Source organism: Thunnus thynnus, chromosome 14 (assembly GCF_963924715.1).
Source record: "Thunnus thynnus chromosome 14, fThuThy2.1, whole genome shotgun sequence".
In the NCBI taxonomy this organism is placed as follows: domain Eukaryota; kingdom Metazoa; phylum Chordata; class Actinopteri; order Scombriformes; family Scombridae; genus Thunnus; species Thunnus thynnus.
In genome coordinates this window covers 24,468,422-24,485,538 of record NC_089530.1, presented here as the reverse complement: position 1 = coordinate 24,485,538, position 17,117 = coordinate 24,468,422, and the positions used below count along the sequence as shown (strand labels likewise).

Here is a 17,117-nt window from a genome sequence, read left to right as displayed (position 1 = left end):
GTAGATATCTTTCAATGTTACAGTCTTTTTAGTGCCAAAGTCCCTCTTTTTGTTACTATACTTCCACTGCAGCTCAACAGGGAAACACTGTCAGAGGAAACACAAAGAGGGAATTAGATGCTAAAAAAGACTGTAAACGTAGCAGATATCCACTTGATATGACTAACTCAGACTGCTGAAGCCTCATATAAGCTTCACATCAACTTTTAAATACATTTTGGCACAAAGTGTGGACACACTTTGGATTTTGTCCCCCATCATTTACATTGAAAGCACATTTGAAGGGGGCCCTTTAGTAGCCAGTATGAACAGGAGGAATGATTACAGCACTGTTCATATGGACACCTGTTGTTTTAAGACAGACTTAGAAAAATTGTCCTTTTAACTAGTCCTATCAGCCCAGATGTGTAGCATTTGATATTTTAAGCCACTCTCAGTGGTTTTGGTGCGATGCCCAGATTGACAGGACAAGGATGGCAGGAATTAATCCGCTGCTAGAATTCCTTCTTATCACAGTATAAACACGGTATATGAAATATAACAACTGTATTAATGTTACCAGATCTTCACAGTATGAGGGTAGTAGTAGTATTACACTAGTGGTCTGTAGGAGGAAATGAGTAGTGGGTCTGTTTGTGTGGGATGAGCCTTTGTGCTTGGTTTATGTGTGATGAATAGAAAAGAGGGCGAGAGAGAAAGAGGTCAGTCATATCCTACCAAAGTTTTAGAGTACAGGGTAGAAGTCAGAACTGTCTGAAAGCTCATACTGTTTGCTATTTATTGGCATTTTGAGTCATCCTATGCTGATGAGCTGTTATTTCCAAAGTATTGGGAACTATGACGGATGGTTTGTAGCTAAGAAAAAAAAAACATGATTTGATATTTTGACTTTACTCATCTGAATTTTTTACTCAGAGTGGAAGATATTTAGGAGACAGTATGAGCTGTCAGACACAATCACAGAGATTTTGCTGCTGATTACTCTTCTTAATACGCCCTTCCTTTCCTCCCTCCTTCCTTCCTGCCTTCCTTTTTCTTTCTGTCTGTCCCATCATCTTCATATCTATCTCACTCTATACCTCACATAGGGCCTCAGAACACGTCCACCCCGAGATGCTTTTTCATATAATTTTTTATGCTTCTCATTTACCTTGCGATATTAAGAAACTTCTCCAGCATCTATTAACAGCTGCACCCCAAAGCTAGAAACGAAAGAAGCAGGACAGTCATCTGTGATATCATCAGTGGACTGATTCTGGTAACATCAGTAGGAAATTGGAGACTTAGTTTAATCTTATAATGATGCTTCTAAAAAATCCTCACAAACCTTTCTTACAGAAGCGCTCGCAAAATTGCCTTTTAATTTATCAGCAGTGGAGTCGCTTCATTATGTTTGTTAATGAAAACACAGATGACAGACTTGGTTGTTTGGTTTCTACCTTTGGGAAAGAGTAAGTCATTCTCACTAATAGTGATATTATCATCAGCAATATTCTTTTCTACTCTCTGCATATTCACTCATTACACACCATCGACTAGTCGCAGAAAACCTTAAAATGTGTCCCTTAAATTTTCCTCAACGGTCACCTTTATTAATCTTGGCTGAGTGGCATTAAAGTTTTTGTTTGCTGTGCTTATCTTCTAGCCAGCGGACCTTCTAACATCATTTTTTTTTTTTGTCTTGCACACAGCGCTCACAGGGTATTTATTTTCCTTAACCTTCCTTACCCTCAGTTAACCCCCCACAGTCCCTTAAGCCAGTGTGCAGTCAAGTTAACAAGACTAGGTCAAAACCTAGTAAACGGCTGGACCGTGTATGAAACGCTAGAGGATTTGCACCGGGCTTTGACTGAAGTCAATTTGACATAGGGGCTTTCTCAACACCAAGTCCAAAAGTCCAAACTGTTATGTAGCTTAAAATTTAATTTAAACTGATCTGTTCATTTTTATACATTTTCTTTGAGACCAACATTTATCTTCCAGTCACTCTTAATAGAATTATATCATATATCTAAATGATGCAGAGTCATTAGAGCCAGCGGTAAATTAACTGCACAGATCAGTTCATCGGATCATGTTCTCCTCCTGGGATGACATCAAAAATGTTGGAGCAAATTTCCAAATAGGTGTTATTTGGATAAACTGGCCACATATTGGGAAGTTAAATGGTTACTTTATCGCCTGGAAACAACTAATAACTCACTAAAGTGACGTATTAACAGACGTACAGCGGAAATTACAACAGCTTTTAGCCTCACTCAAAGTCTCCACCATCGCTGCCGGCTGGTGCCAAATGCATTCTGGGATACTTTGCTCAGTCAGTCAGGCATGGCCCCACTGTTGCGGTCCGGCCAAAAATATATGTTATCAAATTTACTACAGTAAAAAACAGCATAGTCTCTGTGTGGAAGGAAGCCACCAGCATGAAATATGTTTAGCAGATAGACAGGATGTTTTCTAAATACTGCAGCAGCAGTAGGATCTACTGAACCACTGCTGATATCCACAGGAAGTGACAAGACAAACAGCTTAGAATTAAAATGCAGTTTAGTATAACAGCCCTGCAACAGATAACCGTCCCTGTGATGCTCATAAAATATTTCTTGAAACTTGATCATACAATGCAGAGAGGATTTTTGAGGCTGGAGCTCATCCTGCTTTTCAGATGTCGGTTTAAAAACGGCTTCAGAAGTAGCTTAAATTAAATAAACACCTCTCTGACACAATCCCAATAAAAACAGAGCATTTTAAACTCAGCAGAGGTAGTGTTTCTAGCAGAGATACATTATGTTTTATAGAACGTCATGTTTTAAACGAAGGATCTAGAGGCCCATTTGCTTACACAGAGCGTTTTGCCAAGTTGAATGGAATTTTTTTTTTTAGGGCATTTAGATCTCCTTGAATTAATTTTTATCTCTAATTCATTTGCATTGCCAATCAATAAAACAGCAGTCTTTTTTTTTTTCTTGAAGCATAATGCTGAACACCACCCGTCTCTCTAACTGCTGGACACTCAGCAGGTCTTACAGAAGAAGAGATCGCCTTTTACTCTCCACTGTTTGTTTTTTTTTATAATATAGATAATTTTATTTTTTGATGATGCGGTGGTTTGTGTGGCGTCAGGATTTTCTTCTACTGCTGCGCTTTGTGGTGCCAAAATTTCTCTGCTGCTTCATGCTGCGTACTTACTGTAACTGTTCTCAACAAAATCTGCTCTTTTTTCTTTTTTTTTTTGGCCAGAATACACTAGAATATTTAGCCTGGTCATAGGCTTATCTATGGTGGCCCAGAGGGGACAGTAGCTAAAGTAACACATGAATAATTATCTACTGAAAAGGTTGACATTTTAAAGAAGGGTCCCTCTGATCACCAGGGGCGTTTTTACCCCTCATTTTGAATTTCACAGGCGTTTTATGAGCTGTTAACGCGTTTGCAGAGGAACCCCATTAACGTAGCATGATCTGAACGGCGTGTTCCACCAGGAAAAACTGCAGTAAAACTGAATCTTAGCAGGCTGTCGGCACATTTATTTGGTTTTAGACTGATTTGATCAAAAAAAAAACAGGCGGTCACGTCGTCGAGGGCCGATAACGTGCAGGTTTTCTTCTGAAAATCAAGAAAGGTCTGGCTGAACGAGCTCCATCAGTGAAATCAGCCGGCGTCGTGTTTGATTGAAAACCTGCAGATCGTCGGCCCTTCATGGTGTCTGACGTCTGTGGATTAGATGGAAGCAGACTTGGTTCGCTGAGATTTTCTCTTTTCTTGTTGGTACCCATCAAGCAGTGAGACTATGCATGAATACATATATTTGAATAAAAAAGGAATTTCTATTATGTAGTACTTACTATTTGGAAGTGATAAACTTTTTTTTTATTATTCTGGGTTTTAGCAGAGCCAGTTGCTTATTTAAAGATTCAGTGTTGCAGAAAAGAATGAAATGAGAGTAAAATTTATCATAAATTTGCCAAGTCTTTAAATGTGTGTAGAATGAATCATGTGGGTAAAATGTAATGACTAGTGTTCAAATCTCTAAAAGTCATTTTATGTTATGGTCTCTTTGCTTTATTAGGAAGTTAATGGTCATGCTCATCAAATCATTAATAATGAAACTGTTGATAACCTGGTGGTTATCTGCTAAAACACCTTTGACTTTACACCTGATAACATGCTGCAGGTTATCAAGAGCAAAAGCACAGAAGTAGCCGAGAAGTTTCTCTTAATGTGTGTTCAGACAGAAAGTAAAGCAGTTTTTTGCTTTGTGTCATTCATGCATATTCTACTGCTGGACTGTTATTTGCTCCAAACATTCAATGTACCAGCAGTGTTAGCTGTAAGTTAGCTAACAGCGGAAGCTTCTTGTCCTCGCAGCTCTCATAAAGCTCTGAGATTTCTCCTCATGTTGAAACATTTTACACGCCGGGTAAATTTGCATATAATCACGTCCTTCCTTTGACCTTTTATGTAATTGTGCCTCCTCTAAAATTCATCTCGCATTCTGTCTGAACACACAGTAAGAAACAAAAAGGGAAAAAATGGGATAATCCATTTAAATAATGAAGTGGTACCATTCGTGAATCAGTCTTAATAATATTTTGATGGCAACTGATTGCTGTAATTTCTTGATAAGAGTTTGTTATCAACCAGGAGTCGTGTAAGGCTTTGAAGCTTTATGACCAAACCAACACATACCAATCAAGATCAAATTCAATAGATGTGCAAATTAAACACCTTGAATATTAGTTTGTGAAAGGGGACTATTGCTGATTTAATCAGTCATCTGGTTCCTTTCAATGTCTGTAATAACCAGATTTGTCAAAAACAAACATTTTAATTGAAGGACTTAAAAGTCTTAACATACATCTGTGAAACTTTATACAAGCTGAGCTGAGCTGGGAAACGCCTTCATGATGTTACATCAGGAAAAATATTATCAACACACAGTTAATAATGATGTAACATTTCTGGGTCCATTTTAATGTTTAGTCGTGTTTTTTCCCCCCACAACTGGTTAACGGTGCACAATATGACATCATGTTAAAAGATCCTACTTGCTAATTTCCATCATGACCAAGTTCCTCTAAAAGTACCATCACAGTCTTACTGGGATACATTAGGACTTGGCTTTTTTTGTTTGTTTGTTTTTGATACTGTGACCAGACCCGAGTGGTGAATAATTGTGTTCAGCATCAAAATAACTGCATCACGTTGCCACTTGTCCACGTATAACTAGGAAATGATATGTATCATGTATCAATGAAGCGCCAGGTGCTTCAGAGATCAGGGTCCTCTCCATTTTTCTGTTACTAAGCAACAGCCATTGAGAAGAAATGTGGAGCAAATATTGCAGCCAAGGGGGGCGGGTGGGTGGGTGGGGGGGGGTGAAAACTGCAGGGGCCAAACTTTGTCTTCACACTGTTCTCAACAAGAGTTTAGCTGCTTACAGCCGGAGCGTCAGCCATATTATTTCAGTCCTTTCACACTCTTAAAATGGATGTGTTTTATTTCTTTTCTATGTGTCTGAGTGCATAGGTAGGGATACTACACCTTGTGTTACTTTTCCCAAAAAACAGCGTTGAAACAAGTGTTAATATGATCACATGTCGGCGCAGCATGTGTTGTTGTTATTATTATTATTATTATGTGTTGAAAAGAAAATGCCAGAAGTGCTGTCCCTAACTAAACTCTCAGACATAGGAAACACCTGTATGAAAGCAGCTGTTTTTAAAGACATGCATGTGTGTGTGTGTGTGTGTGTGTGTGTGTGTTTTATGAGTGACCGTGTGGACCAGTGATCCAGCAGTTTGTCTGGGTGGGCTCTTTGTTTTGATTTCTTCTCTTCTTCTCTCCGTTCCAATGCTTCCCCCCTCTCCTATGCAGCAAGGACAAGTTTGGAAGGTTTGCAAAGTTTATCACCTTCCACTGATGAAACCCCTCCCCCTCCCTCCCCCCCTTCACCCTTCCTCAACTCCCTCCTCCTTCTCCTCGTCCTCCTCCTCCTCCTCCTGGCTACCTGTACTGATCTGTTGGTCCTCTCCTTTGTGCCTCACTCCTCTTCATGTTTGAATTTGTAATGCCGAGAGTAAGGCTGGGCTCCATTCACTTGTCAGTTTTACCAACCCCATACTTCCATCGAAATCCATTTTACTTATGACGCCGCATTCACACGCACACTGTCTTTACCGTGCTTTTAATCGGAGAGAGAGTCAGTTAGTCATACTGCAGATCCATGACCTGACCAGTCTACTAGTCTACAAAGCAAAAGCCAAACACTCACTTATGAATATATTAACTAAACATGCTAGCAGGTGAACGCTTTGATCTGTAGCGCCTGAAAATACGAGCGCACACATTTTAGATCAAAGCCACGTCCAACTTGATGATCACAAATTGTTGAAAACATTAAATTTGAATATATACTGTATCTATATTGAGCCATAGGGCTGCAACTAACGAGTATCTTCATTATCAATCTACAAGTTGTTTAGTCAATAAAATGTCAGAAAATGGTAAAAAATGTCTCACAAGCCCAAAATGCAACCAAAAAATGTCTTGTTTTGTCCCGAACTCTAGTTCACAACCCAAAGATATTCAGTTTATCATCACAGAGGACTAAAGAAACCAGAAAATATTCACATTTCAGAAGCTGGAATCAGAGAATTTGGACCTTTCTTCTTAAAAAAAATGACTCAAAACCTTTTAATCTGTTATCAAAGCAGGTGGCAATTAATTTTCTGTCAGTTGACTAATTGATTAATATACTAATTGTTGGAGCTCTAGAAATGTTAAAAAAAAAACATGACTTATTTGGCTTTCAAATTAGCACTCCTCCATCCAAACAGACATTCCTCTCTTTTTAGATGACAGTTCAGTCTGAAAAAGTTGTTTCCCATATTGCGAACTGGTTTCCAAACATCCCAGTAGAGAAGAGGTTCTGTAATGCTGACTAACACAAAGGATGAGTGAAGGTTGCTGTGTTGCCAGCAGGCAGTCAGCTAGTACTTGGCAGGTTGCGATGGTTCTCTACTGGTTCTGTTCCTGTGAGACCATCCATTCTTTGCAGGCTCTTTTTCTCTTTTCCCAGCAGTTAATCTCCCTCCTTATGAAAAATGAGATTTCACACAGCGAGGACAGACGGACAGCGAGGAAAAGTTTGTTCTGTCTCACCAGTTGTCAAGTTGGTTTATGCGGGACGCTGAAGGATCACTGAAAAGATGCAGTGGGATGTTTGAATATTTCATCCAGTAATTAGAGATCATAATTAGTTTTCAGATGTAGGTTTCTCTGGCCCAGTGCTTTCTGTCTGAGGGTCCCCCCCCGCCATATGTCGGCCAGTGCGCGGACCCTTTGAGAAGCCCAGCTGTTAATTGGTACCTGGAGTGTAGGGACGATGGTGGAGGCGAGACTAAGGTCTGTTCTGGTATCCAGGCAACAGCTCCCTTACTCCTCCCTGACCACAACTGATTCTCAGCTTATTCCCCATGCCCCGTCCCCTCATTCACCGCGCCTCTCCTTCCATCCATCCTTCCATCAGCCCCCCCACCCCACCCAAACCCAGCCAGCCAGCTTATCGCACTAGCCAACCACCAGCACTAACGGATAACGCCACTCCATTAAAATGACAGAAATTGATTTATCAGATATTAATGCTCTTTGTTCTGTGTTGCTAAGCAGCTAGTTAGCCAGTTCTAACTTCTATAAGTAAAATAATCAATAATAGATGGGTAAGGTTAGGATAAATCAGCTGGTGAGACTCTGTAATAGTGTGGCTACATCCACAAGGATTAAGCTCTGTCTCTAGTATATGCTAGCATCAAAAAATCAATTCTGAAGGACTATTTTGGAGGTTTTGCATGTTTTAGCCCATTAATTACAACTCATGTATAACTTACTGTACATTCCTGCCAACCATTATCCAAAGCATAGGTGTTTACATTGAATGTTTGATGTTAATTGCCTTTATTCCTTTGTCAAAGTCATGTCATTGTCACCTGTAATACAGCTCTGAGAACAGACTCCTTTTTTGTTGCATTCAAGTGCATGTAGGAAGCTCCTAAAGCCATCACATCCCCAAGCTGTGTAGCTGAAAAGCCCCCAAAACAAAGACAGATAATCTGAATATTGTGTATTGTGAGAGATTATTGTGAATTTGGTATCTGCACTAAAAAAGGTTGCTGTTTGTAGCCGACAAGTCTCGGATGTCGGAGCTTCCTACAATCATTTGAACGCACCAGCAAGTAAGTAAATAAATCAGTAGCTTTTATTGATAGAACAATTTTCTAGTGCAAACACCACAAAGTGCTTCACAAATGAATGAAAACAGAACTTAAGATGAACAAATACAGTAAAACAGCACTCAAATCATCAATGTGGGCCTGTCTGTGCAACTCACATTCCTAACCAACCTTATGGTCTACAGGAATGCTGCTGCAGAGCTTGTGGGTCAAAAAAAAAAGTCACCTTTAGTTTTGAGTTTGGGCTAAAACATGGAAAACACTATGCAGTCAGCAAACCAACCTTATGTATTAATTGAACAGTGTTTTTTTTTTACTCTGCAGTTCCCCGGCGTGAGTCAAAGGGTAACTACTTCTTAGCGGCCTAGAGACTAGTCTAGTTTGTGTAGGGCGAGGCTAGTAGTGTTTTGTCATCAGAGTGTTAGCAAAATAACAAGGCTTGTGCTTTTGCAATTGCATGAATCTCAGCAGTCTCATCTTGTCTTTCATTTAGTAAAATAATTTTTTAAAAAATCAGTCTGCTTCTGACACACCTGAACAGAATTTCATCGGCCAATAGATGCTGACAACGAGCGCCGATGGCCGTCAAAGTTGGAAATCTGGTCAGGTGTGAGAGAAGCGGGCTCAAGCAAACAAGCTGAGACTCGAGGGTCCAGTCTGTGTCATCGATGGGTGTCAGACCCAGCTTCACAAGAGCTCAGCATGCTTGTTTTTGATGTTTTTAAAGAGTAAAGTAGCTGCAGTTAATAGTGAACAGACTGATTGAACTGGCTTCAGTAGTGATTAGCTTCCTAGCTAGCCTCATACATACTGTTTGTTGGATTTTGCTGGTGAAGTAGGTCTTTCAGGAGAATTTTTTTCCACTTGCACCATTTTGCATCCCACATTGAATTATAGCAGATGCAAAATGGCAACAGATGCTTATCAGTGTTTCCTCAACAAACGTCCACACCAGTGGTTCAAACAGTAGTTCTGTAGCAGTGGTAGTTAGCCTGGTGTAAGCTTAAAGAGTGATGAAGCACTAAGTTTTCTATATACACACAAGTATTGTTGCTCTGTGGGTTGAACGTGTCGAGTCTGTCACACCAACCGCACCCAATGTCATCAGTGTGGCGGACCGCAACCCAAAGTGATGTCACGTTTCACCACAGTGTAACGCTACATCACTGAATTTTTAGCTTGTGTTTCATCACTTTTTAAGATCCAGGGGTGTCGGGTCACCCGCTGTGCTTGTGTTGAACTAGCATGTGTTGCCGTTTTGTGGTTTCATTTTGCACTGGCTGATGCTGGACATGTTTCAGCGCCATGCAAACTGAAATCTAGGTTTATGGTCGTGGTGCTGTTCCAAACCTGTCGGTTCATTAGCTGTGATTTGTTCCTCCGCATCAGAAACATTACATTTATAGCACAGTTTTGTGTCTTTAGTGTTCATTTTGGTAAATTTATGTTACTTTTTTTTTCTGGCTTTTCTAAATGTGTGCTTCCTCTTTTCTAAACTTAAACCCTAACCCACGAGGAACTGAATCCTCAGAACAGTCTGATCACCTCAAAGGCGCTGACCTCTTCTAGGATTTGTTCCTCTATGTTGGCAGCCAACAAAAGTTCACACAGTCACTCTGTTTTATGGCACATGCATGGACCACATCTTCCTCACCATTCACTACTACACTACCCATAATGCATGAGCGCTGTCGCTTCCTGCCAGAGTCAGGGGAGTAAGGCCGATAAAGCAACACCTGAAGACGAGTAGATGATTTTAAAATAACGAGAAAAGAGAAGCAGCTGTGCAGGTGTAGCGAGGTCATTACGATGTAGATGCAGACGATAAGAAATATTCTTAGAAAGCTGTTTCTCTCTGACCATTTATCTCTCTCCCCTCTCACTTTGTCTTTCTTCCATTTCTGTTCAGTCATTTCTCAGTCGGCCTTTCTGTGTTTTTCCCCCTTTACTCGAGCTCTCGTTCTCTTACTCTTTATCTCTCTATCTCTCTCTCCACGGCTCCATTCAGCCCCTTCTTCACTCTGCCCGTCCATCTCTCTGCCTGTCATGCAGTGGTACTAACCAGTGATGGCTCAGAGACACAGTTTGAGACTGAATCCCTCTCATTACCTGGGATCTCTCAGTGGTTCTCAGCCTTTCTGTGTTGTGGGTAACTTTTGGCACAACTTGACACCGATGGCTGATACGGTTGATCAAAATAAGATGCATCTAATCATTGGATGTTTAGAAATGTCACCTCCAATGTTTAGAAGAAAAACCATCATAATATTACAAGTATTTGTATGTGAAATCAACATTTCAGTACCTCAGTTGGGCTCTCCACAGCACAGCAGTTGACAACCACTGATCAGTGCAAGCTCTTGTTCAGTCTTTTACAACAGTTGAACCTGGTTTATCCAAACATGAAAACTCACAGACTTCCAAACTTTCCATTTTTGTGAATACACTAAATTCAGCAAAGTGGAAAATCTTCTCCCCCACCCGCCCCCCACCCTCTTGATTGTGCATATTTTGGTGGAATCTCCTCGTTGACACGTGCATCTAAACGGCAAATTAGACTGCACAGGTCATCACATCAAGTTTGTATGTGTGTGTGTTTGTTTTCATGTCTTGAATATGCCTCTGGTCCTGGAAATTTCACTAAATGTCAGTGCTGTCAATATTTCATTCACCTCGAACCCCCCCCTCCCCTCCCATATATTCTGGGCCGGGATAAACCAGTTTTCACTGCAAGTATTACATGTTTTCCCCCTCAGTGATGACCACACATCTTAACATGCCTGACCTCAAGGAAATCAATAGTTAGAATAACACAAATACAGACAGAAAGTGCTGAAAGAAAGAAAGAGGCCCAGCTGTTTGAGTAGCAGCAGTCTACTTAACATATCCTTCGTTCTGTCTCTCCTCCTCACCTCCTCTTGTCTTCTCCTTTCCAGGCATGTGGCGACCCCAAGGCTAAGCCCTCGTATCTCGTCGATAAGAACTTGGAGTCTGCGGTTAAGTTTATCGTCAGGAAGTTCCCCGCCGTGGAGACACGGAATAATAACGTAAGTAGGCGCGCATGTGTGTCTGTGCCGTGTTGATATGTGACAGAGAGAGAGAGGAAGAGAATGAAAGTGTATCTGCACAGCACTGACACGACCGCTTCCGTTCACATTCCTGTGCACATGGACGATGATAGCGGTACATTTATAATCTAGACTGTAGGAAAAATGTATTTTGTTCTACTAAGAATGTACATGAAGCTATTTCAAGGTCCTGAAAGTGTTGCAAATTGCACAATAATTATTGAAAAGTTTTTAAGGTGAAAGTAATTAAATGAAAGCTCTTTTCATCTTGCTCACTGGGATATTTGTGCTTGTGAGGGATAATAATTTATAGTGACATGGCCAAATTAACAAAAGTAATTAAAAGGTAATATAATATGTTGGTCAAAATAAGTAGAGATAACACCAACTAGTAACGATCACAACTGCTAATGATTTTTAAATTATTAGTCACTATATTAATATTGTGTCCTGGTAGTTTAGGGGTTTAAAGCTCTGATTATTATCCAGTTAATTCACTAATTATTTACTCTGATTATTTCTGATTATTTCTGACATTTGAAGACCACAAGTTAATCAGAACCAAAAGCAACTTCTTAACTTTGCTTTTTCTTAGTTTGACCAACCAGAGTGATGAATTTATCAAGATTTATTCCAGTTACACCCTGTGCTATGATTGTGCTAACCACCAGAGGTTGAGTATTTTAGTTGTGAATTACAGTTAAATAATTATTAAAATTGAAATCAGTTAATTTTCAGCCGTTTGACAGAAATGTTAAATCAGCACCAGCAGACAAATCAAGTGACACAACATAGATTCAATCACTACTGTCTGTTTGAATTGTTTCAGCTGATTTGTTTGTATTAATTAAGTATAATTTCAAGTGACCCGTGTGTGTGTGTGTGTGTGTGTGTGTGTGTGTGTGTGTGTGTGTGTGTGTGTGTGTGTGTGTGTGTGTGTGTGTGTGTGTGTGTGTGTGTGTGTGTGTGTGTGCGCGCGCGTGTATGTACAGGTATGTCGATTGAACTAAACGCAGTCATCACTCATCAAATGTTTCTTTCAGCTTTACTTGTTAGCTTAGCTCATAGCTTGTGGCGTATGTGTTTATGTGAAACTGATGTTTACAGCTGTGTGTGTGTGTGTGTGTGTGTGTGTGTGTGTGTGTGTGTACGTATGTGCGTCTAGCTAACAGCTTTATTCAGTATAACTGTGCAAGAATTGTCTCTTACGTTGTTTTCTGCTTTGTTTCTGTGTTTGTTTGTGTTCTGCATGCTAAACTTGGCTTATTCCGGACTTGTGCTTTTTGGTAAGTTTTTGTATCTAAGTTTTTGTAAGTTTTTTTGTATTTTAGTTTTGTAATGATGTAATTTTTTCGTACCTGTTTTTAAAGCTGTTTTTGGAGTGTGTTTTTGCTTTGCTCTGCTTTCTCTCCTCTCTCATCTCTGCTGGCAGTGTTGTTTTTTTTTTTTACTTCCTCTTATCCATCCACTCAGTGACTGTGTGGCCGGTTTAACGACCTGGTTTGCTGGCGTGCTGACTGCTAGTTAGCTAATCGGTTAGATGACCGACTGGCTGGCTGTTTGAATGACTAGCTGGCTGCCTGCACTAAGGAGCGTCATGGAGTAACGGCTGAACAAAACCCTTCTGATGACTTCTTATTTAGAAGACTTTACATAGTTTTAATAGTTGTAAATTCTCTTCTGCGTGACTGATGATCGCTCCTCGGTGCAGCAGCAGCAGCATCACACACTTCCTACACTGCACCTGGTAGAGTAGCGCTGGTTCAGGCTACAGCTCTGACCGCAAACACGCACCTTCGGGTTTAATTTACATACAGTCATGTCTGTCATGTAAATACAAACTGCTTCTTAATAGCTAAAGATTTAGACTCGTCTTTATGCTCCAGCTTGTTAAAAGATTGATGTGACGATCTTTTCAAGCTGAACTTCTTTTTTCATGTTTGGGTTTTGGAAACGCAGCATCCACATGGAAACTTTTCCAGATATCAACAAGCACAGAAAAGTGTTTTTTCTTTTTGTGCTTCGTTCACTGATTGAATTTCTCTTCGCTTCCGCCTTTAAACTCTTGACTTTTGGAAAATGCTGTAAAATTTTGCTATTTGGCTTTGCTTTGATAGTCAGATTTTACTTTGGTCAAACTTCAAACACAAGCTAACTATTGGAGAGTCTGCACATCACAGACTGATGTTCAAATCTTTTTTCCAAACATAAATAAAAAAAAAGACAGCATGAAAAGAATAAATCTTAATTGAACGTGACTGAATGATGTCATGATATTGGTGAGTGAACTCTCGTGTATCTCAAGTGTCCCAACAAATATTCAAATGACCAAAGTAAAATGACTTCATGCACATCTGAGGTTTTTCATCTAGAAATTTGCACCAATAAACTGAATTATTCAGAAACAGTATCTGATTTATTTCAGTTTGGTGTTAATTAAGTTAAAATTAAGAGAAACTGTTATAAAAAAGAAGATAAACTCTATTGAACCTTGAAGGTAATTGAACATTTTTAGACAGGTGAGTTGGAATAACAGATACAGATATTTCTGTACACATAGCACATCAACTGTCACCAACTTTTGAAGAGAAAACAGCTTTGAGTCATTAAGTTTGATGCATCTCTGGTATATTGTTGATTATTCTGAGGGAGGAGGACAGTCATTGGGTTTCAACAGGTTTTACTGATTCATAGGAATCATAAATATTACTAATTACAGATTATATCATTAACTTTGTTGTAACTGCGTCTCGTCTACAGCAACAGCTGGCTCAGCTGCAGAAGGAGAAGTCAGAGATTCTGAAGAATCTGGCTCTTTACTATTTTACCTTTGTAGATGTGATGGAGTTTAAGGTAAGAAAACACTAAACAGACACTAAACTCTAAACGACTGTATGGAAATGAATCTGTATTTATATTGACTCCTTTATTAACAGGACCATGTGTGTGAACTGCTGAACACCATTGACGCCTGCCAGGTCTTCTTTGATATTGTAAGTGTGACACACACATGACACATTCATTCATATAGTCAAGTTAAATTATTTATGTATCACAGAACCACAAGTTGTCCCAGCTGTCTTACAGTCTGCACCGTCAGTCATCACCATATCTCACCTTGATTTGGATCAGAAAATAGACCACAAATAAACTATGTGGTTAAAGAATTACCTGTTACTGCTTTATTTTGTTCACTATTACTTCATTGCTCTTTGTCACCAGCTATATTTGGTGAAAAAGTTTCAGAAAAGAGTAAAAACATATTTTTAGTTTAATTGAGAAAAGCTAGAAATGCCAACAAGATGTATTTAGGCTAAACTTAGTGCACATTTTCAATGAAAGAGGATAATACAATATAGACATAAAATTGCAGATCAAGTTTTTGATTTTTTTTTTTAAACTTTTTTGTAACCAAAGAAGTCATATTTTTGTAGTTTGACAAATAAAAATGTAACTTAAAGTCCATTAGCATTCTCTAAAAGTTTCAACTTGTCTTTATCAGTGGATGAAATTTACTCAGTTGTCGTCACGTGAACTATATATGCATCTTTGGTCACGTGATAAAGGCTAGTAAGTGGACCTTGAGTTACTTTTCTCCTGAGTACTCACCTCTTTATTCTCATATGTTGTGCTACTACAGAAATATTTACCTATCTTTCTGATCTTTGCTACATTTAATTTTAATTCCCAACAACATAATGCTCATGAATCGTTTCTCTCTGCTGTAGAGATACTGTCGAGGTAAATCTAATCCGACCGTGAAGAAAAAAACGCCTTTTTTGTCTTTTTGTTTCCTGTCAGACGGTGAACTTTGACCTGACCAAGAACTACCTGGACCTGGTTGTGACTTACACTACTCTGATGATAATACTGTCTCGCATAGAGGAGAGGAAAGCTATCATAGGCCTGTATAACTACGCTCATGAGATGACGCACGGAGCGAGGTGACTACAACGCACACACACACACACACACACACACACACACACACACACAGAGGATTTTAAAGAGATCCTACAGCGATCCTACACACCTCCACGCTTCATACACACAATATTCTCTGTAAATCAACCATATTACACACACAACAGCCAGTTTGACATCTCATCACATACAATCTCAAACAAAATGATTTTGAGCTTGTAAACAGTTGAGAAGTGATGCCATGTTCGCCGTGCTCACAGAGTTACTGTGTGTATGTCGTAGCGACCGTGAGTACCCCAGGTTGGGCCAGATGATCGTGGATTATGAAAACCCTTTGAAGAAGATGATGGAGGAGTTTGTTCCACACGGAAAGGTAGGAGACTTGTGCTTGTTAGCATTTAGCTTTAGTCTCTGTGCCCTTTTCTGATTATTTGTCATATTGCTTTTTCTTACATAAATACTGACTGTCTCATTAAAATAGCACCAAGTGAACTTCTAACTATTTCTGCATGTTGACAGTATGATCTGCAGTGTGTACAATAGGTTTTCATGTCTTCACCGAGACACAGTTGCCATAGCACCGCCAGTGCCACATTTAGATCAGTCGGGGTGATCGGTGCTCTGTAACCAGGAGCTGAAATATCCACTTAATTAAACAGAAAGTAAAGTGGTGAAAACTTCAGCTGAAAATCTTGACGCCTCCAGTTTTTTATGCAATGTCTATGTTGTACGCAAATATGTCGGATTATGTTGCATGACGGGGAAATATACTGTTAATATACTGCAGAAGACAAAAAGATTCAGATTAACTGGTGTTTAATCTGGTTTATTTAAATAGACGTCGTTCCTGTGCTGTTTTATTCAGTTGTAAAACGAGTAATATTCAAGTTTAATATCTGTTGCTCCTCTCTCATCTCTCTCCTCCTCTGCAGTCCCTGTCAGACGCGTTGATCAGTCTTCAGATGGTCTATCCCAGGAGGAATCTGTCCGCTGACCAGTGGAGGAACGCCCAGCTGCTCTCTCTCATCTCAGCTCCCTCCACCATGCTCAACCCCGCACAGTCAGACACTGTTAGTATGACTACGGCTGCACCGAAACGGCCGACATGTTATGAATGAAACCTAAAGATATTCTGATGTTTCAGGGTTAAGCACTGAGTGAATTCATGTCTCTTTCTTTTTCAGATGCCATGTGAATACCTTTCACTGGACACAATGGAGAAATGGATTGTTTGTAAGTACTGCAGACACGAGGATTCAGACCTTTAACGTCCGCACATCATATTTATAATAATTATCCTGGCTTCTGATTGCCCTCGGTCACACGTTTCTCCCCGTTTCTCCCTCCAGTCGGTTTCATCCTGTGCCACGCGGTGCTGAACAGCGACGCCGCAGCGTTGTCTTTGTGGAAGCTGGCTCTGCAGAGCTCCACCTGCCTCTGTCTGTTCAGGGATGAAGTCTTCCACATCCACAAGGCTGCGGAGGATCTGTTTGTCAACATCAGAGGGTAAAAGCATCTTAAAAGCGTAGACGCGCATGGACAGACACACTCAGCACTGAAACAATCTGACTATGAAGATATTTTGATAACTGTTTAACTCTTTTAGTACGAAAAAATGCCCCAAACTCTATTTAATTCGTTATTAATTGAATACCTTTTAGTTTTTGGACTCATGGTCGGACAATACAAGAAATAATCATCAGTTTGCTAAAATATGAAGTGGATGTATGGGTTTTTTTTAATACACTCTCTCTTCTTGTGTGTTTTCAGGTACAACAAACGCATCAATGACATCAGAGAGTGCAAGGAACAGGCCCTATCTCATGCGTACGTACATAATCTTATTACTAATCCCTTCATTGTATCCCGAATGGAATTTTGGTCCCATCTTTCC

The 17,117-nt window shown here is 39.8% G+C and overlaps 1 protein-coding gene across 2 annotated transcripts in view; it reads left to right on the top strand.

Annotated features, from left to right (window-relative positions):
* The window catches only part of nckap1 (NCK-associated protein 1), a 32,846-nt gene that overhangs the window by 1,558 nt on the left and 14,171 nt on the right, over positions 1-17,117 (top strand). The window contains exons 2-10 of one of the 2 annotated variants that reach the window (XM_067610666.1): positions 11,168-11,278; positions 14,066-14,152; positions 14,236-14,292; positions 15,101-15,243; positions 15,506-15,596; positions 16,156-16,293; positions 16,408-16,456; positions 16,573-16,729; positions 16,994-17,050. In XM_067610666.1, the coding sequence (XP_067466767.1) occupies positions 11,168-11,278; positions 14,066-14,152; positions 14,236-14,292; positions 15,101-15,243; positions 15,506-15,596; positions 16,156-16,293; positions 16,408-16,456; positions 16,573-16,729; positions 16,994-17,050 (890 nt within the window). Of the gene's footprint in view, positions 1-11,167; positions 11,279-14,059; positions 14,153-14,235; positions 14,293-15,100; positions 15,244-15,505; positions 15,597-16,155; positions 16,294-16,407; positions 16,457-16,572; positions 16,730-16,993; positions 17,051-17,117 lie in introns of both variants that reach the window. The other variant, XM_067610665.1, reaches the window with a different exon arrangement.